Genomic DNA, 26684 nt, shown 5'->3' with positions numbered 1-26684 from the left:
AGTTCCCTTCTTAGATTTCTAACCTCTGAACTAGTTAAGTGGGCATTTACGAAGCCAATATCCCCTCCTCCTAGTGGTACTTCCCTTAAGGGAAAAAGGATTAGGGCAGACTTCTTTGAGGAAGAGAGGAAAGGAAAGTTTTGGATATCCCTTTGGCATTGTTCTGTTTCCCATTGGAGCTTTCCTGAGGAAAAGGCATGTTCGATGGCTGTCCAGCAGGGATGTGGAGTGGCAAGGCCCATGGGGCAGGGTTATATGAGGGAGGAACTGAGTGTTCAGCTTGGGGTGGAGTGGTAGGCAGGGGAAGGACTGAGTGTTCCACTTGGAGTGGAGGGATAGGCAGGGGAAGGTGGTCTAGAGGATCCCATGCATCTTTAGATACAGAATTTGACTTAGGTAGGTCATCTTTGGGAGGTATTAAGTTTGGCTTTGCTTTCTCATCCTTTAGGGGTTAGAGAAGGACAGGTCTTTTTCTCCAACATAGAGCATAATCTGTTTCCTCTTGAGAAACTGGACTTTTATCATTGACCTACTGGCCAAAAGACTGAAGGTCTGAGGATGGGTTCCTTAGTCCAAATAAAACAGCAATACTTTATCGTATGCTGTCTTTTCTTGTGTTTGGTCCTTTCATTATCCTTCCAGTATTTTAACATAAGGCATAGGGGATTGTCAGGGAGAATTTTATTGTCTGCTTGGCCTTTTACTTGGGGTATTTCCCATCCTGGCAGTTGGTGAGGCTAAATGTTTCATATTAGAGATTTCTTGTGCTCCCGTGTCCTAGAAGCTGAACCTCCCCTTTTCCCACTGGAGGTTTCTTGTACTCTTGTGAGCACCCACTTTGTCCTTATTGACTGCTTCCCTTGTGGGAATTTTAAGTCCCCCTTAACATTGGTGGGTTGGTATGATCCGCTGACTGCAAAACTGCCCTAAGTCCTATGAGGTGACCATGGAACCAAGTCTGGACTCCACACTCGTTTCATGCCCAGTGGCGCATTTAACTCACACACTTTCAACCTCTAGCCACCTAACTCATTCCTTTCAACCCAGCCACCAAGGAATACTTTGTCACCCCAGTAGCAACGTTTCTTACCTTGGTCTGTGCACAGAGTTACCTGGTCACTGTGGAATTCTTAAGGATCTTCCCTACAGCCCATGTTGCTGAGAGTCTGGATTTATTCATCACTTTGGGCGGGATTCGATCCTCCACTCCTGGGGCCACCACAACAAGGCAGTGGGATGCGTCTCCCTGTGAAAGATAATCACTAGCCCCTCCCAAAGGAGAATGGGATCCTGGACAAGCCCCCAAATTTGTTGGAAACAAGTGCTCCGTGTAGCCAAAAGAAACCTGCGCTTAGAAATTTTCTCAGCAAGGCACTTTACTTCTGCAGAAGGGTGCTGCTTATGCCTGTTACAAATACAAGAGCACACCAAACTAAGGGAGGGGTTTTTAACCCTAACACAGCTTCTGTTTCTGTGTATTTCCCCTATTGGCTGGGTTGGACTGCACAGTCTAAGCTGATCCTGATTGGCAAAGGCTTAAACTTTTCCAAATAGGGTAAATGTGCGATTTGTGAAGGGGTGGTGGTAAAAAAGAAACGGTTAGACTTAACAGAAGAGAGGGTAGGATTGTTTACAACTTATGACCAGGAAGTTGAGTCTTTGAAGAGGAACTCAGTTATCCCAACATCTGGGAAAGGTCTCAGTTTATTTAGAAAGTTTATTTTGCCAAGGTTGAGGACACTCAGGAGGTCCCGATGAAGCAACTGTGTTGTCTGAGGTATATACCCAGGGTTCATTGTCTTGTGCCAGGAAAATTTAGGACACCGACACACATGGGGAGTTTAGGAGTGGAGGTTTAATAAGCAGAAGAAAGGAGAAAGAAAAACAGTTCTCTCTATTGAGAGAGAGGAGTCTTCCGAGGGAAAAGACTGGCAGGTGGTGGATGCACTGAATTTTATAGTCCAGGTTGAGGAGGTGGTGTCTGATTTACATAGGGCTCACAGATTGATTCGATCAGGTATGAAGTTTACATAGCATGCAGGGAAGGCTGGTTGCCTCACCCTAATCTTACTATGCAAACAAACTTTCTCCTTGGCAGACGCCATCTTACCTGTTCCTTACTGTGTATGTGGCTGGCAGAGAAGGGAATATGGAACCTCCATCTTGAGCATGTCTAGTCCCTAGTTCCTGCTGGCATTCACCCGTGCAAGCTCCCAACTTGCTTGTCTATGTCTACAGCTCAACTTCACAAACTACTCTTTGTTTGAAAATGATTTCCAGCCTTGCCAATGTGGTGAAACCCCATCTCTACTAAAAATACAAAAATTAGCCGGGCATGGTGGCGCGAGCCTGTAATCCCAGCTACTCGGGAGGCTGAGGCAGGAGAATTGCTTGAACTCAGGAGGCAGAGGTTGCAGTGAACTGAGATCACGCCACTGCCCTCCAGCCTGGGCAACAGAGTGAGACTCCGACTCAGAAAGAAAAAAGAAAATGATTTGGGGCTGCTTTTCATTAAAAAGAAAAGCCTTACTGAGGACTCTCATACCCTTACTATCTGCCTAGGTGATTTCTTCTTAACTCCTGTATCACTGACAACATGTGCCCAGGGTAGTCAGAGCACAACTTGGTTTTACACATTTTAGGGAGACATGAGACATCAATCAACATATGTAAGATGAACATTGGTTCTGTCCAGAAAGGTGGGACAATTCAAGGCAAAGGCAGGACTACTGGAAGCAGAGAGGGGCTTCCAGATCATAGGTAGATAATAGACAAATGATTACATTCTTTTGAGTTTCTGATTAGCCTCTCCAAAGGAGGCAACAGATGTGCATTTACCTCATTCAGCAGAAGGGTGACTGAATAGAATGGGAGGGATGTTTGCCCTAAGCAGTTCCCAGCTTGACTTTTCCCTTTAGCTTAGTGATTTTGGGGCCCCAAGATTTTCCTTTCAGAAGGGGTAGAAAATGGTGGAGGGTATATAGGTGAGAAAGTTTACAAAAACTGATTACACTACTCACTAATGGAATGTTGCATACTCTGGCTGAGTTATCTGACTTTTCCATGTAAGCTGTAAGGAAAGGCATGGGACCAGCAGTGTTTGATAGGAAACTGAGCCCTTTTTCTCTTCAGTTGAGGATGGAGCAGAGGTACTTGGCAGCAATGCCTTTACCAAAACTCTGAGTCTGCAGTTGGCAAGCTATTTCTCCTCCTTTAGCCTTTTCACATGGGAATGTGAGAAGAGAGTGCCCTTTTCTGCCTTCACTTGTCAAAATCTCATCCTTCAGGTGTTGCCTCTTTAGGAAGTTTCCACCCATTGTAGCAAAAACTCTCAGTTATCCACCAAAATCACCAAAATCCATTTTTCCCTTCTATAGTCGCCGCAGCTGTGATGTTGCAGTCCAGTCAGCCTTCTTTGCAGTTGTGTATCCACCATCACTGTTAAGATACAGCATAATTCTATCACCACAAAGATCCTCATTGTTACTCCTTTGTAGTTGCATGTACCCTCTCTCCTGACTGTCCAATATTTAATGACTTTTTTTTTTTTTTTTTTTGAGACGGAGTCTCACGCTGTTGCCCAGGCTGGAGTGCAGTGGCGCGATCTCGGCTCACTGCAAGCTCCGCCTCCCGGGTTCCCGCCATTCTCCTGCCTCAGCCTCCTGAGTAGCTGGGACTACAGGCGCCCGCCACCGCGCCCGGCTAATTTTTTGTATTTTTAGTAGAGACGGGGTTTCACTGTGGTCTCGCTCTCCTGACCTTGTGATCCGCCCGCCTCGGCCTCCCAAAGTGCTGGGATTACAGGCTTGAGCCACCGCGCCCGGCATATTTAATGACTTTTTAAAGTTAAAAACATTATTAAAAGTCATAGAAAGAGCTGGGCTAGCATAAAGACAAATCCTATTATGTTCCTGGATGAGAAGACTTAATATATTCTTTTTCCTGAGTGAGGACTAGGTTAGGAATTCTGATTTCTCATGGTTGATTTTACTGGCACTCTATTCCTGCTAATTTTTTGTGTATTTTTACTAGAGACGAGGTTTCACCACATTGGCCAGGTTGGTCTCAAACTTCTGACCTCAGGTGATCCACCCACCTTGGCCTCACAAAGTGCTGGAATTACAGGCATGAGCCACCACGCCTGTCCGGGAAATACTTGAATAAGTCAGTTAAATTCCCTGAGCTTGTTTTCTTATTTGTAAAGTGAGGGAAATATCATTGACACTTTTATATACCTCAGAGGAGAAGAAAACACTACCTTTGTAAGTCAAAGAAAGTTCATCACTTTTTATATTTAAAGTTTACAAAGACAGGCTATTACATTTCTGGTTTTCTCTCTTTTTCATGTTTTGCTTACTCAGACTTTTTGGGGAATTTGTAATTTGATCTCCCTTCCTTGTATTATATCAATAAGAAGCCAAGCAGAATTTTCAATTTGGAAAGAAAAATTTGAAACACTAAGGAAATAGGTGTGGAGATCATGATAATGATGGAAAAAAGGAGATAATAGGTAGCATTTACTTAACACTTATTATGTGCCTGTGGCATCTGTTAAGTCATCAACACACCTAGTATATATGCCCAGAGGATGCATTTGGATCGATTAACAGTAAAGAAAGTTTAGAAATGGTACTTGAAAAGAAGAGGGTTAAAAGAATAACCAGGTCAGGGCCAAGTGCGTGGCTCATGCCTGTAATCCCAGTGCTTTGGGAGGTTGAGGTGGGTGGATCACTTGAGGTCAGGAGTTTGAGACCAGCCTGGCCAACATGGTGAAACCCTGTCTCTACTAAAAATACAAAATTAGCTAGGCATGGTGGTGCATGCCTGTAATCCCAGCTACTTGGGAGGCTAAAGCAGGAGAATCAATTGAACTTGGGAGGCAGAGGTTGCAGTGAGCCAAGATGGAGCCATTGCACTCCAGCCTGGGCAGCAAGAGCGAGACTCTGTCTCAAAAAAAAAAAAAAAAAAGAAAGAAAGAAAGAAATAACCAGGTCAGAGTCATCATTAGCATTTTGGAACTCGTATCCCTTACTCCTGTTCTTAAACTTTCCTGTCATTTCCCATTTGAAAAAAGTTCTGTAAGCTTTGTTCTTTAATAGAAACACAATTTTATACCAAACAATGATTCCTTTCCCAGCATCTGAAATGTATCTGTTGAAGCATGAAATGATCACAAAGTCTGCGTTTTATATTTAGTTATATTTTGTTGATTGTCAGCTTACAGGTTTTTAGAATTAATTAGCTTAAAGATTTTATAATATATCCAGTGGGATGCCAGATTTTATAGTTTACCATTATCTGGAAAGATTTATAAGAGATTTTATCCTTGTGTATATACTTAAGATTTATAAATTATATTTTAATAATTCAAAATGTAATACACATTTACTTTTTAGGTTTAAACAAGTCTCTTAAGTGGTGTTTCATCACCGATGGAGAATTACTTCCAAGCAGAAGCTTACAACCTGGACAAGGTGTTGGATGAATTTGAACAAAACGAAGGTGAGAATTTACATTGGTGAATCTCTTTGCGTTTGTGGTATAGAGAATGTGGGGATATATTATTTAATAATATACAGGGGAAGGAATAACATTTTTTAGCACTAAATGCCAGATACTTACAATCCCCAGACCTTCTTATTGCCATTTTATAGATGAGAGTAGAGGCAAAGAGAGGTTAAGCAAGTTTCTCAAAGTTGTCTTGTGAGCAAGTGGCAGGATTAGAATCCAGGCAGTGTGACACTAGAGCCTGAGCTTTACCTACCCTATACAGTGAATGTATTGTCAAGAAATGCGCTTGCATTTCCTAAACTAAGAAAAATAGCTCGTTCCATATTGATTGCCCAGTAAAGATACATTTAAAACTATTTATATCACAACTGCCTAAATGGTTAATTATATATTCTCAAGCATCAGTAGAAATGTCCACTTAAGATTCACTTCTTTTGTTTGTTGGTTGGTTGGTTGGTTGGTTTGTTTTTTGAGAAAGTCTTGCTCTGTCTCCCAAGCTGGAGTGCAGTGCTCACTGGAACCTCTGCCTCCCTGGCTCAAGTGATTCCCATGCCTCAGCCTCCAGAGTAGCTGGGATTCCAGGCACCCACCACCATGCCTGGCTAATTTTTGTATTTTTAGTAGAGAAGGGGTTTTGCCATGTTGGCCAGGCTGGTCTTAAACTCCTGGTGTCAAGCAGTCCTCCCTCCTCAGCCTCCTATAGGCATGAGCCATCATGCCTGGCCAAGAGATTCACTTCTAATTTCCCTCTTGGTTTAACTTGAATGGGTAAGCTATAATTAAATTTCTTCCTCCTTACTGTATTTCCCCTGTGTTCTCTATTTCTAACAGGAAATGGCATTAACAAGTTTACAAAGTGATATATTTCCATCCAAAGTCCATGATTCCAGTCCAGGCAACATGACGAAACTCCATCTCTACAGAAAATACAAAGAAAATTAGCCAGGTGTGGTGGTGCACCTGTGGTCCCAGCTATTCGGGAGGCAAAGGAGGGAGAATCACTTGAGCCCTAGAGATAGAGGCCGCAGTGAGCTGTGATCATGCCACTGTATTCCGGCCCAGATGACAGAGTGAGACCCTGTCTCAAAAAATAATGTAGCCCATGATTTTCATATTGGTTTACAAACCTTTGCTATATTCAGTGATTCAGGCTATTCGTTGATAGCAGATGGGAAGACAGATTAGTTTTGATTTTGTTGCTTTAGATCTTTAATAGAGCCAGTCTTAAATTGAATATGGGATCATGACAGTAAGGAGGGAAGAGAGAGAGGAAGGCTACCAGAATGGCCTGCTCTTTTCATATTTTACCATTGATGACCTAACACTAACCTGTATTCCTAGACTCATTCCTGATTCATGTAAATGTGAAATCTAATCATTTGGGGTTTTATGTCATCCAGGTGGGCTTTGTACTTACCAAGCTGGAAAGTATATTATTTTCTGAGTTTCAACTGTTTGTATAAGTATTTTCTTAATCTTTTATTAGATTTAGCCCTCTGTGTATCAGTTCTTTGAGTCATAAGTACCTAGATGTGTATTACACCTAATCATGTGAATACTGTGCTAGAATACCACTGACTCTAATCAAACTCTTGGTTCATTACATTTGTCTCTTTGTGACTTCTGTAGATTCTATTAGGGTGCTTTGTGTATAGTTGTATTTCAATACATTTTTGTTGAATCAGTAAAAATATTTTAGTTAGAAAATAGAGCAATTGCTTACAAAATAATAACTCCTTTAGAAGGAGAAGGATTTCTGAAACCAGCTTCTTCGTTGTAACTTTGTGGTTCATTTGTTTGAACTATTTTTTTGAATCTCACTACCAGTTGCATTAAAAACTACCACTTCAAGCCTTGTGGTATCTTAGAGAATATACTTTAAATAAAATGATTTTTCATTTTGTGTTAATTTATTTTCTTATTTAAATGAAAAAATATACCACAGACTGTGATGACACTAGGCAGTTAACATTATGCCCAGGTAGGAGGCAGTTGAATAATGAAAATTTTAATACCCGATCATTTCTGTTTGAACATTGCTAAATATTCTTGTAAGAAGCTGTAACTATTTTTTTGTTTCCAGGAACCATATTGGAAATATGACTTATTTGCTTTTTTTTCCTTTTCTTTTCTTTTAAGGAAGCCTGTGTTACTAAACTTCAAATGTCTGTAAAATCTGTACTGGTTCAAATTTGGTAAATTCAGGATTTGACATTTCAGAGGATACTAAGCCCATTCTTCACACAATCTGAGTTTTATGCCCTTTTAAACAACAACAACTACTTCTTTACACTAATTCTTTTCTCAACCCAAACTGATTTACTTATTGCTTCCTTAAATTCTTGTATTTGGGGATATGCTTTTCCTTATTCCTCTATTTATTAATGCTTTCTTTTCCAAACTTACATAAAACTGTCTTTGAAGCGTAGCCCAGTTCTTCCTGCCTCCATGAATTCAAGCTCACTTGCCTCATCCTGGAAAATATCTTTCTCCTCTGAATTTATTTTCTACTCCTACGTAATAGTTTTCAGATACACTGAGTCCTCACTTGATGTCTTTGATAAGTTCCTGGAAACTGTGACTTTAAGCAAATTGATGTACTGTATGCTGGAGAACCTTAACTGTTATTTATATCAATTAGCTTATAGTAAAATTGGCTTCTTTATACAGTGAGTTGTTTTGCTTATAATTGCAGTTTCCAAGAACCTATCAACAATGTTAAGTGAGGACTTACTGTACCTATGCTACTCCATACTGCTAATTAGATGTTTGTATGTATCTCTTATTCTCCCAATGAGATTGTATCCTTCTTAGAGGCAAGAGCTATCGTTTAATCTTCATGTTCCTCAATCCTGATGATTTTACTATGGTAGATATTCACTTATATATTTATTGTATATCTACTACCTATCAGGCACTATGCAAAATGAGGACTTATATTGACAGAAATGATTTCTGCCTTCAGAAATCATTCAGTAGTTGAAAGAGAAGGGTAAATAAACTATTGCATTTCAGTGTAGTAAATGCCTTAATAAAGTTTTGATTAAGGTGCTATGGAAACATTGAAGATTAATGTTACAGATGAGGATTGAGGTTACAAATATATCTGCATAATTTCAGGGCCACGATTATCAGAGATACTGGAGGAAGAAAGCAGGAAAAGCACTGAATGCATTGTTCCTTATTTCTCTGGTTTACTTAGACATATGCAATAGCCCTGTAACTTGAGAGAATAACTTAGCCATTGTAGTTATGATCTGTTAAAAACTAAACAGAAACATTATATGAAATTATGCTTACTGGTAGACTATAAGAAGGTTGATTTCATATGATAAATGAACACTTTTTGCCCAGTGTCCTTAGATAATAATATAAATATGAACCTGATTAATATTTTGTATTGTGACAAATACAATACAGTATTTTGTATTGTGACAAATACAATATCTGCTTGTGACATGGTTACAAGCAGAATTTCACATACCGTGGCAAACGTTCTTTTAACATGTGTTGGGCAAATTTAAAATATTTTTAAGTAAAAAGTGTAATAAACCCCAGTGTACCCATCATCCAGCTTTCACAACATTTCATATGCTGCCATTTTGTTTCATTTATACCTTTATCACCTTCTCACTTCCTGCTTCACTCTTATTTTTTTACAGCTTTTTAAAAGGTAAACTTTATATATATTAGAATGCATAGATCTTAACTGTCCAGTTTTGACAAATGGGTATATCACTCAAACCCACATCCCAATTATGATATAGATTGTAGAACATTCAGTCTCTACAGAAAATTTCATTTTCCCTCCTACTTAATTACTTATCCTAGCCACTGTTCTAATATTTTTTCCATCTAATCCATTAGATTAGCACCTGTCCTGGCTTTGCTCAATCCAAGGGTGCTTTCCCCTCTTCTGGGTCCCGTTCACCTGTGGGTCAGTTTAATTATGTTATTAGATTGAGGTAGAATTCTCTTGTTGTTTGGAATAGTCTGAGATATTACCATTTGGTGACATATAATTGCAGAGAATTGTCTGAAATATGTTTTCTTATTTTTAGCCCCGAATTAGAAATCTAATATCCTTGGAATATTTAATTTTCAAAGGATAGTTAGAAATGTTGATTAACTTAGTCATAAGCTTTTCTAGTGTTACAAGCAAACTTATTGTAATTACTTATTTTTTTTTCCAGATGAAACAGTTTCTTCTACTTTATTGGATACAAAGTGGAATAAGATTCTAGATCCCTCTTCTCACCGGCTGTCATTTAACCCTACTTTGGCCAGTGTGAATGAATCTGCAGTTTCTAATGAGTCACAACCACAACTGAAAGTCTTCTCCCTGGCTCATTCAGCTCCCCTGACCACAGAGGAAGAGGATCATTGTGCTAATGGACAAGACTGTAATCTAAATCCAGAGATTGCCACAATGTGGATTGATGAAAATGCTGTTGCAGAAGATCAGTTAATTAAGAGAAACTATAGTCGTGATGATCAATGCAGTGCTGTTGAAGTGGGAGAGAAGAAATGTGGAAACCTGACTTGTCTGCCAGATGAGAAGAATGTTCTTGTTGTAGCCGTCATGCATAACTGTGACAAAAGGACATTACAAAACGATTTACAGGATTGTAATAATTATAATAGTCAATCCCTTATGGATGCTTTTAGCTGTTCACTGGATAATGAAAACAGACAAACTGATCAATTTAGTTTTAGTATAAATGAGTCCACTGAAAAAGATATGAACTCAGAGAAACAATTGGATCCGTTGAATAGACCGAAAATAGAGGGGAATTCTGTTAACCATCTGTGTACTACTTCATCTGATAGTCTAGCCAGTGTCTGTTCCCCTTCACAATTAAAGGATGATGGAAGTATAGGTAGAGACCCCTCCATATCTGCGATTACAAATTTAACGGTTGATTCAGTAATCTCATCCCATGGAACAGATGGAGGTCCTGCTATTAGAAAGCAAGAGAACTATATACCAGATGAGGACCTCACTGGCAAAATCAGCTCTCCTAGGACAGATCTAGGGAGTCCAAATTCCTTTTCTCACATGAGTGAGGGGATTTTGACGAAGAAAAAGCCAGCAGAGGAGAGCACAACTGAAGAATCCCTCCGGTCTGGTTTACCTTTGCTTCTCAAACCAGACGTGCCTAATGGGTCTGGAAGGAATAATGACTGTGAACGGTTTTCAGATTGCATTGTGCCTAGTGAAGTTAGGGCTGATGAAAATGAAGGTTATGAACATGAAGAAATTCTTGGCACTACAGAATTCCTTAATATGACAGGGCATTTCTCTGAATCTCAGGACATGACTAATTGGAAGTTGACTAAACTAAATGAGATGAATGATAGCCAAGTAAACGAAGAAAAGGAAAAGTTTCTACAGATTAGTCAGCCTGAGGACACTAATGGTGATAGTGGAGGACAGTATGTTGGATTGGCAGATGCAGGTCTAGATTTAAAAGGAACTTGCATCAGTGAAAGTGAAGAATGTGATTTCTCCACTGTTATAGATACACCAGCAGCAAATTCTCTATATAATGGTTGTGATTCCTATGGAATGCAGGGCCCAGGTGTTTCTTTTGTTCCAAAGACTTTACCCTCCAAAGAAGATTCAGTAACAGAAGAAAAAGAAATAGAGGAAAGCAAGTCAGAATGCTACTCAAATATTTATGAACAGAGAGGAAATGAGGCCACAGAAGGGAGCGGACTACTTTTAAATAGCACTGGTGACCTAATGAAGAAAAATTATTTACGTAATTTCTGTAGTCAAGTTCCATCAGTGCTTGGGCAGTCTTCCCCCAAGGTAGTAGCAAGCCTGCCATCTATCAGTGTTCCTTTTGGTGGTGCAAGACCCAAGCAACCTTCTAATCTTAAACTTCAAATTCCAAAGCCATTATCAGACCATTTACAAAATGACCTTCCTGCAAACAGTGGAAATAATACTAAAAATAAAAATGATATTCTTGGGAAAGCAAAATTAGGGGAAAACTCAGCAACCAATGTATGCGGTGCATCTTTGGGAAACATCTCTAATGTTGATACAAATGGGGAACATTTAGAAAGTTATGAGGCTGAGATCTCCAGTAGACCATGCCTTGCGTTAGCTCCAGATAGCCCAGATAATGATCTCAGAGCTGGTCAGTTTGGAATTTCTGCCAGAAAGCCATTCACCACTCTGGGTGAGGTGGCTCCAGTGTGGGTACCGGATTCTCAGGCTCCAAATTGCATGAAATGTGAAGCCAGGTTTACATTCACCAAAAGGAGGCACCACTGCAGAGCATGTGGGAAGGTAAGTTGCATGCATAAGCTCAGAAATCTGGCATGCACATTTTGTAATGCTGAATTAGATAGTAATAAAGGCAATGTAAGGTGAATATATGTCTGGTTGAGTTGACATAAATAGCACTTTTGAAAACCCAGTTCTAGTAAATTTCTGTATAAAAAATGACCTCACTGATTCTTAGATAGTATATACACTTTTTTTTTGTTGCCATGATTTACGCTGAATCAGTTTTTATGAAGAGATGAGAATTGAGGAAGTGTAAACTTTGTGGTTTCTGTATTGATAGCTACTTGGTTAATGTAATAGTTTGAAATAAGGAAGTTATTCTTTCAGTTTAGGAAATATTTGTCATTAACTTTTATTTCATTATTTATTGAAAAATGCATTTAAATACAAAAAATAAAAATAAAAATTACGTTTAATTCTTGAAAAATATTACACTTAGAATCCATTCCACTTTTTTCTGTGAGATTTTTGCCATTATACGAAACATTCTGGAACTCTTTATACACATGCACACATATTTTTGTCTTTTCTCCTATATAACTTTGATACGAAGTAGAGATGAAGTCTGTAGATTTTTATGACAAGGTTGTAAGAATGAGATTCCTTAGCTCTCCCCAAATTTTGTTAGCTAAAAACGCATCTAGTTTTTTTGTTTGTTTGTTTGTTTAGAGTTGTAAATAAGGAGGGAAGGAGATTTTATATTTTTGAGATTTGGTGCCAGGTCTAGAATAAAATGTCAGCTTTGTTACTATTAATTACATAACTTTACTAAGCCTTAGTTTTATAATCTGTAAAAAGAAACCAAAAAAGATTAATAGCTTTTATTGGGCTGTTGTCAAGATTAAATGAGATCTGAGAAGTCATAGCGCTCAATGATTAATCTCTTCCTCCCTTCTTGCCTGATTTTTTGGTCCATCTGTATTAATTACGGTTCTTTCAGCTTCAAGGAACAGAGTATTTGACCCCCAGTGACTTAGGTGAAAATAACATTTATTTCATCTAAACAGAAGCTATGAGACTCAGTGATTTGTGTCTGGGTGCAGAGACAGGATCATGGAAGTTCTCTTGGTCTTCCCCTCATGTCAGAAGATAGTATCTCAGTTCTAATTATCAGGTCTCAACCTGACAACTTCCTAAGCACAAAGAAACTGGCTGGGGGGCAAAAGAGCCTACTCTACTCTTGCCATCCTCCTATCAGGGAGGAAGGGACCTCCAGCAACTTCCTTCAATTTACTGGCCAGTTTTAGACCATGACAATTATAGGCAAAGGGGGTTGGGATTATCTAATCAATCATGATTTATCTCCTGGGGCTGAGCACAATTTTGGCTGACTAAAGGTGGGATTCTGTTATCAAAGGAAAAGGGAAAGTAGTGATATGTAGGATGAGTAAGTCTAGACGTGTAATCTACAACATGAGGACTCTGCAGAATAAAATTATACTTTATTTGGGATTCGTGCTAAATGAGCAGAGTTTAGTTCCTCTTGCCACAAAAACGGGTAACTATGTGAGACAATAGATAGGTTAATTTGCTTTACTATAGTAACCTTTTTACTGTCTGGATGTATCTCATCACATCATGTTGTATACCTTAAATGTATATAATAAAATTTATTTTTAAAAAAGAGGAGGAAAATGGTTCCTAGGTGGGCAGTCACTAAGGTTTACTAGAAAATCCTAGCACAAAAGAACCAAATTACCGGGAGCAGAAAGAAGCTAAAGCTGACACTGGGCTGTTGGTCTCTGATTGCTAAAGTTTGAAGAAAATGATGTGTCTAATTCCTAAATATTTTGCAGTCTTCTTCTTGTTAGCTGAAATACTGTTTGGAGATTAAATTCATCATTCTTACGTTGTTCCGTATTTTGCTTACTGTAACACTTTCTGAAATTTTTGCTTTCTTTTTTTTTTTTTTTTTTTTGAGACGGAGTCTTGCTCTGTCACCCAGGCTGGAGTGCAGTGGCCGGATCTCAGCTCACTGCAAGCTCCGCCTCCCGGGTTTACGCCATTCTCCTGCCTCAGCCTCCCGAGTAGCTGGGACTACAGGCGCCCGCCACCTCGCCCGGCTATTTTTTTGTATTTTTTAGTAGAGACGGGGTTTCACCGTGTTAGCCGGGATCGTCTCTCGATCTCCTGACCTCGTGATCCGCCCATCTCGGCCTCCCAAAGTGCTGGGATTACAGGCTTGAGCCACCGCGCCCGGCCAATTTTTGCTTTCTTAAGTAAATAATGAAAACATTTTTGGTAAAGGCCAGCACATCCAGTTACAATGAGTAAATAGGTATCTTAGGTGGATTCAGAAAGAAAATGATGCACAAAATGCATCACAAATTGCAAAATGGTTGGAATTTTTGCTGAGTGGAATTTGTGGAATTTATGAATTCATGGATTCATGTGGATTATGGATTCATAATTTCATCTTTTTCCCTCATTTACCTTAGAGATGTTATAAGTATTAATGAGATAATATCTGTAAAAATCCTTGAGCTTCTCAGAAGCAAAGGGCTTATAAACATAGATATTAATTGGGTTGTGCTGGGAATGCAGCTAGAAAAATACCCCAAGCGATGTGATTTTGTAAAATAGTGTTAGATATAGAAAAAAAAGAAAGTTTGTTCCATTTCAGTAGAAATTAAGCATATATAGTAATTACTTAGCATTTATAGCTATATTCCCTTTACTGCAACAAGCATATATTGTGTCTAATATATAAAAAGTTCTAGGCTAGGTATTGGGGATTCAGAGGTATGTAAATTGGAATTTATGATCTTATGGGAATCTTTTTTTTTTTTTTTTTTTTTTGAGAGATGGAGTCTCTGTTGCCCAGGCTGGAGTGTGTGGTGTGATCTCTTGTGATCTCAGTTCACTGCAACCTCTGCCTCCTGGGCTCAGGTAATTCTCCTGCCTCAGCCTCCTGAGTAGCTAGGACCACAGGCATGTGCCACCACACCTGGCTAATTTTTGTATTTTTCGTAGAGATAAGGGGTTTCACTATGTTGGCCAGGCTGGCCTGGAGCTCCTGACCTCAAGTGATCCACTTGCCTTGGCCTCCCAAAGTGCTGGGATTACAGACATGAGCCACTGTGCCCAGCTAATCTACTGACTTTCTAATTATGATTTCATTTATATCTTATCTTAGTTTATTATTTGTTTTTACAATTCAGTTCCAAGCTCCATGAGGGTAAGGATTTTTTTCTGCCTTGATTGCTGCTGTATCCTCAGCCCTAGGGCATGTGGGTGCTCAGTAGATACTTGTTAGATGAATTAAAAAATAAATGAATACTATTTCTTAATGCAGCAGTACTTTTTTTTTTAATCCAGTGCCTTCAATCTTTAGATGATGGTATCAAATTTAGATATAATGGGTTTAAGAACTTTGGAAAATATTTTTAAATTAGTCATATGTATTGTTCCTACTTAAGAACAGATTCAAACCAAAATGTTTCTTTCCCTAGTTTTTTATTTACTTATATACTGATGGGAACGAATAGATATGAGAGTAGTAAGTAGCTGCTTTGGAATACTACATGTCAGTTTTACAGTTTCCCTCATACTTTGCATGAAAATTTGTCTTGCCTTGTAATTGATGTGATTTTAGCCCTCTGGCATGAAAAAAAACAGGACCAACATTTAAATTAATGGGTTCTAGTGAAGCTGAACCCAGGGAAATATTTTCCATTACACACCCTCCAAAAGGCTGTATTGGTTAAAAGTGGTCTCACCCTGACTGTCATAGCACTTATCACACAGTATTGTCTTTGTCTTTGTTCCCCATGAGGTTGTAAAGATCTTGAGATTGCCTCTGATTTGTTTTTGTATTCAGCATCCAGCACAAATACCTGGCACCTGTGAAGTACTCAATAAATGTTTGTTAATGAGTGAGTAAATGAGTCCCAGATCATTGATTAATTCAGCAAACACCGAGTGCCTGTTATTTGTCTGTGGCAAGTTTACATCAATGATGTTGTGCTCCTTACCCTCATGGTATGTAAAGAGTAGGCCAGTGACAAAAACAAAACAAAACAAAAAAGCATGATTTGCGGCAAGGGCTATGAAGGAGATAAGGAGGGATAATATAAAAAATGGGGGTGGCAGAAGAAGGTATGAGAAGGCATCTGAGAAGTGACATAGATGGCACATCAAGGTTGAGGAGTCAGTTCTTCAAAGAACTGCAATACAAGCATTTTAGGTTGGAGAAGCAAGAAAAGTTCTGTAGGACCAGTCTGTGCTGCTACCTGTCCACCTATTTCCATTCATTTGTTCTTTTAAAAAAAAATTTTTTTTTTAATTTAGCCAGATGCAGTGGCTCACGCCTGTAATCTCAGCACTTTGGGAGGCTGAGGCAGGTGGATAGCTTGAGATCATGAGTTCGAGACCAGCCTGGCCAATATGGTGAAATCCCATCTCTACTAAAAATACAAAAATTAGCAGGTGCCTGTAATCCCAGCTACTTGGGAGGCTGAGGCACAAGAATTGTTTGAACCCGGGAGGCGGAGGTTGCAGTGAGCCAAGATTGAGATCACACCATTGCACTCCAGCCTGGGTGACAGAGCGAGACTCTGTCTCAAAACAAAAAAAAATTTATGACATATTATTTGTTCTTTAATTCAGTGAGCATTTTCTTATTGTGTAGTATTCTGTTTTTTACTAAAGAGAAGCAGAAAAAAAAAAAAAGGAAAAGAATGGGCCTCCTGGTAAAACATACCATTCATGTTTCTGTAGATGACTTAAAGATATGAAATGAGGGCCAGGCGCGGTGGCTCAAGCCTGTAATCCCAGCACTTTGGGAGGCTGAGTCGGGCGGATCACGAGGTCAGGAGATCGAGACCATCCTGGCTAACACTGTGAAACCCCGTCTCTACTAAGAAATACAAAAAACTAGCCGGGTGAGGTGGCGGACGCCTGTAGTCCCAGCTACTCAGGAGGCTGAGGCAGGAGAATGGCGTGAACCCGGGAGGCAGAGCTTGCAGTGAGCTGAGATCCGGCCACTGCACTCCAGCCTGGGCGACAGAGCGAGACTCTGCCTCAAAAAAAAAAAAAAAAAAAAAAGATATGAAATGAGAAATGAACAGTTACAAAGCTGCAGATGCTCTGCAGTGGGAAGCAGAAAGATTGTGGTGGTGGTGGTGGTTGTGAGGAGAATGACGTAGTAATATTTATTGTTTATCATTTGCCAGGTGCTTTTCTAAATCCAGACTTACAGGCTTTATTTAATACACGTAACAACCCTAGGAAGTAGCTGCTGTTGCAATCCACATTTACAAGTGACAAAATAGGCCTAGAAAGATTTAGTAACTTGTTCAAAATCACACAGCCGGTAAGTAGAGTTAGGATTCAAACTCAGGGACTTTGACTTCTAGAAACAAAAGGGAGCTGGCATTTGTTTCGTGCCTACTCTGCTTTATCTAACTTAATCTTCCTGGTAAACCTATGAGAGAGATGATGGTATCCCTAATTAACATTGAAGAAACTGCTATGGTAGAACTCTGAAGCAGTCTTGCCAGCTGTATAACTCATGCTCTTTCCCATAAATAAAGTTGAGAGAATAAAAATAAAACAATTAAATAGGTTTCTTTATGGTGATTTTTATGTTATTTTCTTTGCATTTCTGAGAGGAATGTCTGCATTTACACCATAATTTTTATTTTTAATTTTTGGAGACAGGGTCTCACTCTGTCACACAGGCTGGAGTGCAGTGATGCAATCTCAACTCACTGCAGCCTCTACTTCCTGGGCTCAGGCAATTATCCCACCTCAGCCTCCTGAGTAGCTGGGACTACAGGCACACACCACCACACCCAGCTAATTTTTGTATTTTTTTGTAGAGATGGGATTTTGCTGTGTTGCCTGGGCTGGTCTCAAAACTCCTGGGCTCAAGCAATACATCAGCCTCGGCCTCCCAAAGTGCTGGGATTACAGGTGTGAGCCACCATGCCTGGCCTTTATGGCATCATTTTTAAAACAAATTCCTTAAATACTATTTCAAAGAGAAAGATGAAAAATGTCTAATATTTATTTTATTAGATATAAATTTCTTATTTTGAATAGTTATGTGCTAAATTAGTTGCAGTTTATTTTTGGGTAACTTGAGTTGAAGTCATTTTTGTTTAACATTTGAGAATTTAGGTGTGAATACAGAAAATCTGTATTAGTAGCACATTAAGACAATAACTTCAGAGATCAGTTTTCTTAAGGATTTTTTTATCCTGTTTTATTTATTTATTTTTTTGAGACAAACTCTTGCTCTGTTGCCCAGGCTGGAGTGCAGTGGCATAATCATGGCTCACTGCAACCTTGACCTTCCAGGGTCAAGCAATCCTCCTACCTCAGCCTCCTGGGTAGCTGGGGCAACAAGCATGTGCCACCACGCGTAACTAATTTCTTTTCTTTTCTTTTTTTTTTTTTTTTTTTTTCGTGAGATGGAGTTTTACTCTTGTTGCCCAGCCTGGAGTGCAGTAGCAAGATCTTGGCTCACTGCAACCTTTGCCTACTGAGTTCAAGCAATTCTCCTGCCTCAGCCTCCTAAGTAGTAGGGATTACAGGCGCCTGCCACCGCACCCGACTAATTTTTTGTATTTTTAGTAGAGACAGGGTTTCATCATGTTGGCCAGGCTGGTCTCGAGCTCCTGACCTCAGGTTATCCACCCACATTGGCCTCCCAAAGTGTTGGGATTACAGGCGTGAGCCACTGCACCCAGCCACTGATTTTTTAAAAGAATTTAATGTTGCCTAGGCTGGTCTCGAAGTCCTGGGGTCAACGGATCGCCTTCGCTTCAGCCTCCCCAAGTGTTAGGATTATATGTGTGAGCCACTGCTCCTCGCTTCCTTTGGTTTTAAAACATGGCCACTGGTTGGGCTCCTTGGGAAACAGAAAGATAGTAGGCCCTCACTCAGTACCAAATGTTATTAACAGTTAACTTAGGTGCAAAGTGGAATAAAGTACATGTAGCTAGAAAATGTTTGCACTGAGTTCATGCTATTTTTTGTTTTTTGCATCTCTTCTCCTGAAAGCCATCTCCTTCTCAATATCTAGTCTGCTGATACATTCTAAATACTAGTCATAATTTTTTATTGTGGTAAAATATGCATAACGTAAAATTTACCAGTGTATATGGGTTTGAGGGTGTATGGTTCAGTGGCATTAAATGCATTCACATTGTTGTACGACTGTAACAATTATCTCCAGAACTTTTTGTGTTTTTTGAGACAGAGTCTCGCTTCATTGCCCAGGCTGGAGTGCAATGGCGTGATCTTGGCTCACTGCAACCTCTGCCTCCTGGGTTCAAGTGATTCTCCTGCCTCAGCCTCCCGAGTAGTTGGAATTACAAGTACCCACCACCACATCTGGCTAATTTTTGTGTTTTTAGTAGAGACGGAGTTTCGCCATGTTAGTCAGGCTGGTCTCAAACTCCTGACCTCAGGTGATCTGCTTGCCTCGGCCTCCCAAAGCACTGGGATTACAAGCATGAGCCACCGTGCCCGGCCATTTTTATCATCTCAAACTTAGTAATTTTCCATCTTTCCTTGCCCCTGATGCCTGGTGACTGCTATTCTACTCTCTGTATTAATTTCACTATTCTAGGCACCTCATATAAGAGGGGTTACACAATGTTTGTACCTTTGTGTCTATCTTCACATTTCATCCATGTTGTAGCATGTATTAGTCAGAAGGACAGAACCAATAGGATATGGAGATATATATATCATACATGATATATATATGGTATATGATATATATATGACTTTAATAGGTAGGATATATGTATATATACAAGAGTTTATTAGGGAGAATCAGCTCACATGGTTAGAAGGTGAATTCCCTCAATAATCTATTGGCAAGCTGGGGAAAGAGAAGCTAGTGGTATGGCTCAGCCCAAGTTTGAAAGCCTCAAGAGCAGGGAAACCAACAGTGCAGCCCTCAATCTGAGGCCCAAGGCCTGAGAGCCCCCAGGAGGCTGCTAGTGCAAGTCTCAGAATCCAGAGCCCAAAGAACCTGGAGTCTGATGTACATGGGCAGGAGGAGGGGATATAAACATCTGATAAGGAAAAAGAGAAAGCAAGCCAGAAGACTCAGCAAGCAGGCTTATCTTTGCTTCTTCTGCCTGCTTTGTTTTAGTGCGCTGGCAGCTGATTGGATGGTGCCCACCCCCATTTAAGCGTGGGTCTTCCTCTCCCAGTCCACTGACTTAAATGTCAGTCTCCTCTGGCAATACCCTCACGGACACACCCAGAAGCAATACTAGCCATCTAGGCATTCCTCAGTCCAGTCAAGTTGACGCCTAATACCAATCATCACATAGCGTGTATCAGAGTTTCGTTCCTTTTTAACTCTGAATATTTCATTGTATGTACCACATTTTGTTAATTCATTTAACCATCAATGGACACTTCAGTTGTTTCCACCTCTTGCCTATTACCAATAATGCTACTATGAACATGGGTGTACAAGTATCTATTTGAGTCCCTGCTTTCAGTTCTTTGTGTATATACCCAGAAGTAGAATTGCTGGATTATATGGTAGTCCTGTGTTTAATTTTTTGATTAAGCACCATATTCTTTTTCCACTGCAGTTGCACAATTTTCCATTCCCACCAACAATTCACAAGAGTTCCAGTTTCCCACATATATATATGGTATATGATACGTTGATACGGTTTGGCTCTGTGTCCCCATCCAAATCTCATCCGAATTGTAATCCCCATGTGTTGGGGGAGGGGCCTGGTAGGAGGTGATTGAATAGTGGGGGCAGATTTCTCCCTTGCTGTTCTCATAATAGTGAGTTCTCATGAGATCTGGTTGTTTGAAAGTGTGGCACTTTCCCCTTTGCATGCTCTCTCTCTCCTGCTCCACGATGGTAAGATGTGCTTGCTTCCCCTTTGCCTTTTGATGTGATTGTAAGTTTCCTGAGGCCTTCCAGTCAAGCTCCCTGTTAAGTCTGTGGAACTGTGAGTCAGTGAAATCCTTTTTCTTCATAAATTATCTAGTCTCCAGTAGTTCTTCATAACAATGTGAAAATGGACTAATATACTTGTCAACACTTGTTTTCTATTGTTTTGATAATAGCCATATTAATAGGTATGAAGTGGTATCTCACTGTGGTTTTGGTTTGTATTTCTCTAATGATTAGTGATGTTGAGCATCTTTTCATGTACTTACTGGTCTCTATATATCTTTGGAGAAATGTCTATTCAGGTCTTTTGCCCATTTTTAAATTGGGTTGTCTTTTCTGTTGTTGAGTTTTAGAGCTCTTTGTATATAATTCTGGATATCAGTCTCCTATCACATAAATGATTTGCAGATATTTTCTCTCATTCTTGGGTTTTTCACTCTGTTGTCCTTTGATGCACCAAAGTTTTTAATTTTGATGAACTCCAACTTACATTTTCTTTTGTTGCCTGTGCTTTTGGTGTCGTATCAAAGAAATCATCTCCAAATTTTATGTCATGAAGTCTTTCCCTTATGTTTTCTTCTAAGTGTTTTTCAGTTTTAGTGCTTGTGTTTAGGTCTTTGATCCATTTTGAATTAATTTTTCGTGTATAGTATTAGCTTAGATTTATTTTTTTGAATGTGGGTATCTGGTTTTCTCAGTACCATTTGTTGGAAAGACTGTTCTGTTCTTACGGAATGGTTTTGGCACTCTTGTCAAAACTTATTGGACCATGTAAGTGAGAGTTTATTTCTGGGCTTTTTTCTATTCCATTGGTCTTTATGTCTGTCTTTAATGTCAGTACCACACGGTTTTGATTACCATAGCTTCGTAGTAAGTTTTGAAACCACGGAATGAGAGTCCTCTGGGGTTGTTGTTTGTCAAGATTATTTTGGCTATTTTGGATCCCTTGAGATTCAATTTGAATTTGAGAAGGATTTTTCTGTTTCTGCAGAAAACATAGTTGGGGTTTTGATACAGATTGCATTGAATCTGGAGATCACTTTGGGCATTTGTTGACATCTTAATAATAAGTCTTCTAGTCCATGAACATGGGATGTTTTTCCATTTATTTATATGTTCTTTAATTTCTTTTGGCAATCTTTTGTCTTTTGTAGTTTTCATTGTACAAGTATTTTACCTCCTTGGTTAAGTTAATTTCTGGGTATTTTATTCTTTTTGTTGCTATTGTAAATGGAATTGTTTCCTTAATTTCGTTTTTGGATAATTCATTATTAGTATGTAGAAATGCAGCTGACTTTTTTGTTGATTTTGTATCCTGAAACTTTGCCGCATTTATTAGCTCTAACAGTTTTTGTGTGTTAGTTTGTGGGGAATCTTTGAGGTTTACTGAATGTAGCATATGTTGTCAGTATACAGAGATAATTTTACCTTTTCCTTTCCAATTTGGATGCCTTTTATTTATTTTTAATTGCTCTGGCTAAATTTCCAATACTATATTAAATAGACATGGCAAAAGTACATAACCTTATCTTTTTTCTATCTTAAAGCAAAAGTTCTTTCAGTCTTTTTTTTTGAGACAGGGTCTCACTCTGTCACCCAGACTTGAGTGCACTGCCACCATCTCACCTCACCGCATCCTCAGCCTCCTGGGCTCAAGGTATCTTCCAACCTCAGCCTCTTGAGTCGCTGGGACTAACAGGTGTGAACCATCACACCTGGGTAATTTTTAAAAATTTTTAGTAGACACGAGGTCTACTGTGTTGCCCAGGCTGGTTCTGAACGCCTAGGCTCAAGCGATCTGCCTATTTTGGCCTCCCAAAGTGCTAGGATTACAGGTGTGAGTCACCATGCTTGGCCAGCTTTCAGTCGTTTTTTGTTTGTTTGTTTGTTTGTTTTTTGGTTTTTTTTTTAGATGGAGTCTCACTCTGTCACCCAGGCTGGAGTGCAGTGGCGTGATCTCGGCTCACTGCAACCTCTGCCTCCCAGGTTCCAGTGATTCTTCTACCTCAGCCTCCTGAGTAGCTGGGATTACAGGCCACTATGCCTGGCTAATTTTTGTATTTTTAGTAGAGACAGGGTTTCACCATGTTGGCCAGACTAGCTTTCAGTCTTTTGCCAGTGCATATGATGTTGGCTCTGGATTTTTAATATATGGCCTTTATTATGCTGAGATAATTTACTTCTGTTACTAGGGTTGTTTTAAAGTTTTTTAAATCATGAAAGTGTTGAATTTTGTTAAATGGTTTTTCTGTATGAATTGAGATGATCATTTGGGGTTTTTTGTTTCATTTTGTTCAGGTAATGTGATTACATTAATTGATTTTTGTATGTTGAATTATCCTTGCATTCCAGTAATAAGTATCACTTGGTCATGGTGTATAATTCTATTAATATGTTCAATTTAATTTGCTATTAATTACTTGAGGATTTTTGTATCAATATACATTCATCCAGAATATTGGTCTGTAGTTTTCTTATAATATGTTTGCCTTGTTTTGGTATTGAGATAGTGCTGGCTTTATAGAATGAGTTAGGAAGTGTTTCCTCCTCTTCAATTTTTTGGAAGAGTTTGAGAAGGGTTGGTGTTCTTTAAATGTTTGGTAGAATTTACCAGCAAAATCATCTGATCTAGGACTTTTCTTTGTTGAGAAGTTTTTGATTACTGATTCGATCTCCCCACTAGTTATAGGTTTATTCAGATTTTCTGTTTATTACTGATTCAGTCTTGGTAAATGTTGTGTTTCTGGAAATTTATCCATTTAATCTAGGTCACATTTTTGTTGTAGCGCTGAGGCATTTTATTACAAAAAAATTGGTACTCATATACGTAAAGTAATATGAACTTAAAATTCATACATTCACTTCATTTTTTAGCTTGACATTCTAGCAAATCTTTTGCTCCATTGATTTTTGGTTATGATAGAAGAAGATCTACCTGGATGATTTAAGAGCGTAATTTGTCAATGAGCACCTCTTATTTTCTCTTTATTGGCAGTAGTGCTTACAGCTACTGTTAATGCTACTTTCCATTTTGTCATTTCGGGTTCAAACACACCTCTGTAATAGCCTCCACTGAAGGCAGATTTTGGTAGACTTTGAAAAATTTGGGGGTTTTTTGTTGTTGTTTGTTTGTTTTGGGGTTTTTTTGTTTTGTTTTGTTTGAGACAGAGTCTCACTCTGTCGCCCAGGCTGGAGTGCAGTAGCACAGTCTTGGCTCACCAGCCTCCCAAGTAGCTAGGACTACAGGCATGTGCCACCACACCTGGCTAATTTTTTGTGTTTTTAGTACAGATGGGGTTTCACCTGTAGGAGGCCAGGATGGTCTTGATCTCCTGACCTCATGATCCGCCCACCTCAGCCTCCCAAAGTGCTGGGATTACAGGCATGAGCCACCATGCCTGGCCGAAAAATTTGTTTTACTTGAGGTTCTACATGCCTTATGGGTTGTAAAACATAACAGCCAGCAAATCCTGCAGCAGCAATGGTCGGTCTGACTGCTACCACTGTACTGGCCATGGCTGGACTCCCTGCTGCACCAGGAGCATGGCTCATTCCAGCCCAGAGGTTGCGGCCAACAGTGACACACCTTTACCAGAGACTGACACAGCCACTGATGGCAAGCACAAACCACCGGATATAATTTTTTTAAAGAAGAGAATTATTTGAAAAACAGTCTAGGTGTGGTGGCTCATGCCTGTAATCCCAGCACTTTGGGAGGCCGAGGCAGGCAGATGACTTGAGCCCAGGAATTCTAGACCAGCCTGGGCATGGTGGCATGTACCTGTGGTCCCAGCTACTCAGGAGGATCACCTGAGCCCAGGGTGGTCGAGACTGCAGTGAACTGTGCTCATACCACTGCACTCCAGTCTAGGTGACAAAAGAAAGAAAAACACAGAGTTTATATTATTGTTGTATATTGAGTCTTAAATCAGTGCTCTCTCTGGCAGAACAAATCAGAAGTTGGTTATAGAATGTCAACTGGCAAAGTATCTTTATTATTTACAGCATCTACATTAGTTAAAACCATCACATTTTCAATATATAAATGGGCAAAAAGATGTTTAGTGAGTTAGTAAACAATGGAGAAATATTTTAATTTACTAGACACTAAGAGGTAGAAATTAAAATTTTATGCTTATGTAACAAAAAATAGAAAATGTTGATAGTATTCAATGCTGGTGAAATTGACACTGTTATATTTATAAGTTTGAAAAGCCACATGTGGGTCACTGGGGAACCCAGGCTGTCCTAGGAAGCCGAGTGGGAGTGGCACAGAGCTGCTGGAGATCCTGAGAACCTGAGTTTTGGCAAGCAGCCAGAATATTTAAAAACTGACCACACCAAACAAGACATCTCCTGGTGCTGACCCTAAGCAGTTGGAAAGGACTAGAACAGTACGGGACATTGGGTCACAGGCTTTTTGGTCACTCTCATCTTGCAAACCAGGATTTGGAGTAGATCAGTTACGAGATGACAATCTAGAATCTTATTGGCAATCAGATGGTTCCCAGCCTTATTTAGTGAACATCCAATTCAGAAGAAAAACAACAGTTAAGACATTATGTATTTATGCAGACTACAAATCTGATGAAAGCTATACTCCAAGCAAGATCTCAGCCAAAGTAGGAAATAATTTTCACAACCTTCAAGAAATTCGGCAACTTGAATTGGTGGAACCAAGTGACTGGATTCACATTCCCTTAACTGATAATCATAGGAAGCCAACTTGCGCATTCATGATACAGATTGCTGTTCTAGCCAGTCATCAAAATGGAAGAGACACCCATGTGAGACAAATTAAAATATACACACCGGTAGAAGAGAGCGCCATTGGTAAATTTCCTAGATATACAACTATAGAGTTCATGATGTGTTGTTCAATAAGATGACTTTAAAATGATATGGAAGTCATTAAACGTATCTTTGTTTTATCCTGTCTTTAAATAGTATATCAGGTACCTTTATTGAAAAAAGCATCAGTTATTTGCAATGTTGTGTATGTTTAAAAATATTTTATTGTAACTTTGGTAAATTTGGGTCATATTATCTTTCTTTAACATGTAATAAAGCTCACATATTTTACATTTCTAAAAAAAAAAAAGAAAGCCATCTGTAGCTGGGCGTGGTGGCTCACACCTGTAATCCCAGAACTCTGGGAGGCCGAGGCAGGCAGATCGCTTGAGCCTAGGAGTTCAAGAGCAGTGTGGGCAACATGGCAAAACCTCATCTCTGCCAATAAAAGGGGGATATATGTTCCAATTTTTTGAGCGAATGATTCCTTTTTTGAGTAAATAATTCTTAAAACAAGTGCAGTAAACAAAGAGATGTGTATTTTAGTGTTACTAAACTAGAATAGCAAATACATTTAAAGTAATTTGTGTCCAAAATTGGATAATGGGCCAGGTGTGGTGGCTCACTCCTGTAATCCCAGCACTTTGGGAGGCCAAGGTGGGAGAATCTCTTAGCTCAGGAGTTCGAGACCAGCCCAGGCAACATAGTGAGACCTCATCTCTACTAAAAATTAAAAAATAGCTGGATGTGGTGGTACATGCCTGTAGTCCTAGCTACTTGGGAGGCTGAGGTGGAAGGATTCCTCGAACTCAGGAGTTTGAGACCAGCCTGGGCAACATACCATCTCTGCTAAAAATTAAAAAATAGCTGGATATGGTAGGGCATAGACGATGTAGTCCCAGCTACTTGGGAGGCTGAGTTGGGAGGTACTTGAACCCAGGAGGTCAAGGCTGCTGTGAGCCATGATTGTGCCAGTACACTTCAGCCTGGGTGATAAAAGAGACCCTGTCTCAAAAAAAAGAAAAAAAAAAAAAAAGGTTAATGGTAAATTAAATACAATACATACCTTTGCTTCAACCATTAAAAATTATTACAAGGTAGTATGAAAAATGCTTATGATGGCATATGAATAGAGTTAGAATGCAAGCTTATGCTTTGTTTACAATTAAATTATTCTTGGGCATAGAAACAGAT

General features: G+C 39.4%; 1 protein-coding gene and 2 pseudogenes across 4 annotated transcripts in view; 2 read left to right on the top strand and 1 right to left on the bottom strand.

The window, feature by feature from the left end:
• ZFYVE9 (zinc finger FYVE-type containing 9) overlaps positions 1-26684 on the top strand; it is a 135017-nt gene that overhangs the window by 7651 nt on the left and 100682 nt on the right. For 2 of the 3 annotated variants that reach the window (XM_015139754.3, XM_015139751.3), the window contains exons 2-3: positions 5397-5502; positions 9705-11812. In XM_015139754.3, the coding sequence (XP_014995240.2) occupies positions 5433-5502; positions 9705-11812 (2178 nt within the window). In that variant the 5' untranslated portion in view covers positions 5397-5432. Of the gene's footprint in view, positions 1-5396; positions 5503-6342; positions 6458-9704; positions 11813-26684 lie in introns of all 3 variants that reach the window. The other variant, XM_077957040.1, reaches the window with a different exon arrangement.
• Positions 23563-24215, bottom strand: LOC144333398 (mitochondrial import inner membrane translocase subunit TIM14-like; annotated as a pseudogene).
• LOC106998604 (anaphase-promoting complex subunit 10 pseudogene) lies at positions 24856-25804 on the top strand (annotated as a pseudogene). Its single transcript, XR_013412988.1, has 2 exons — positions 24856-24920; positions 25015-25804. The product of XR_013412988.1 is annotated as an anaphase-promoting complex subunit 10 pseudogene (transcript).

Source organism: Macaca mulatta, chromosome 1 (genome assembly GCF_049350105.2).
Source record: "Macaca mulatta isolate MMU2019108-1 chromosome 1, T2T-MMU8v2.0, whole genome shotgun sequence".
NCBI lineage: Eukaryota > Metazoa > Chordata > Mammalia > Primates > Cercopithecidae > Macaca > Macaca mulatta.
The sequence above is the reverse complement of the archived record's forward strand: the minus strand, read 5'-3'. Positions and strand labels throughout refer to the sequence as shown.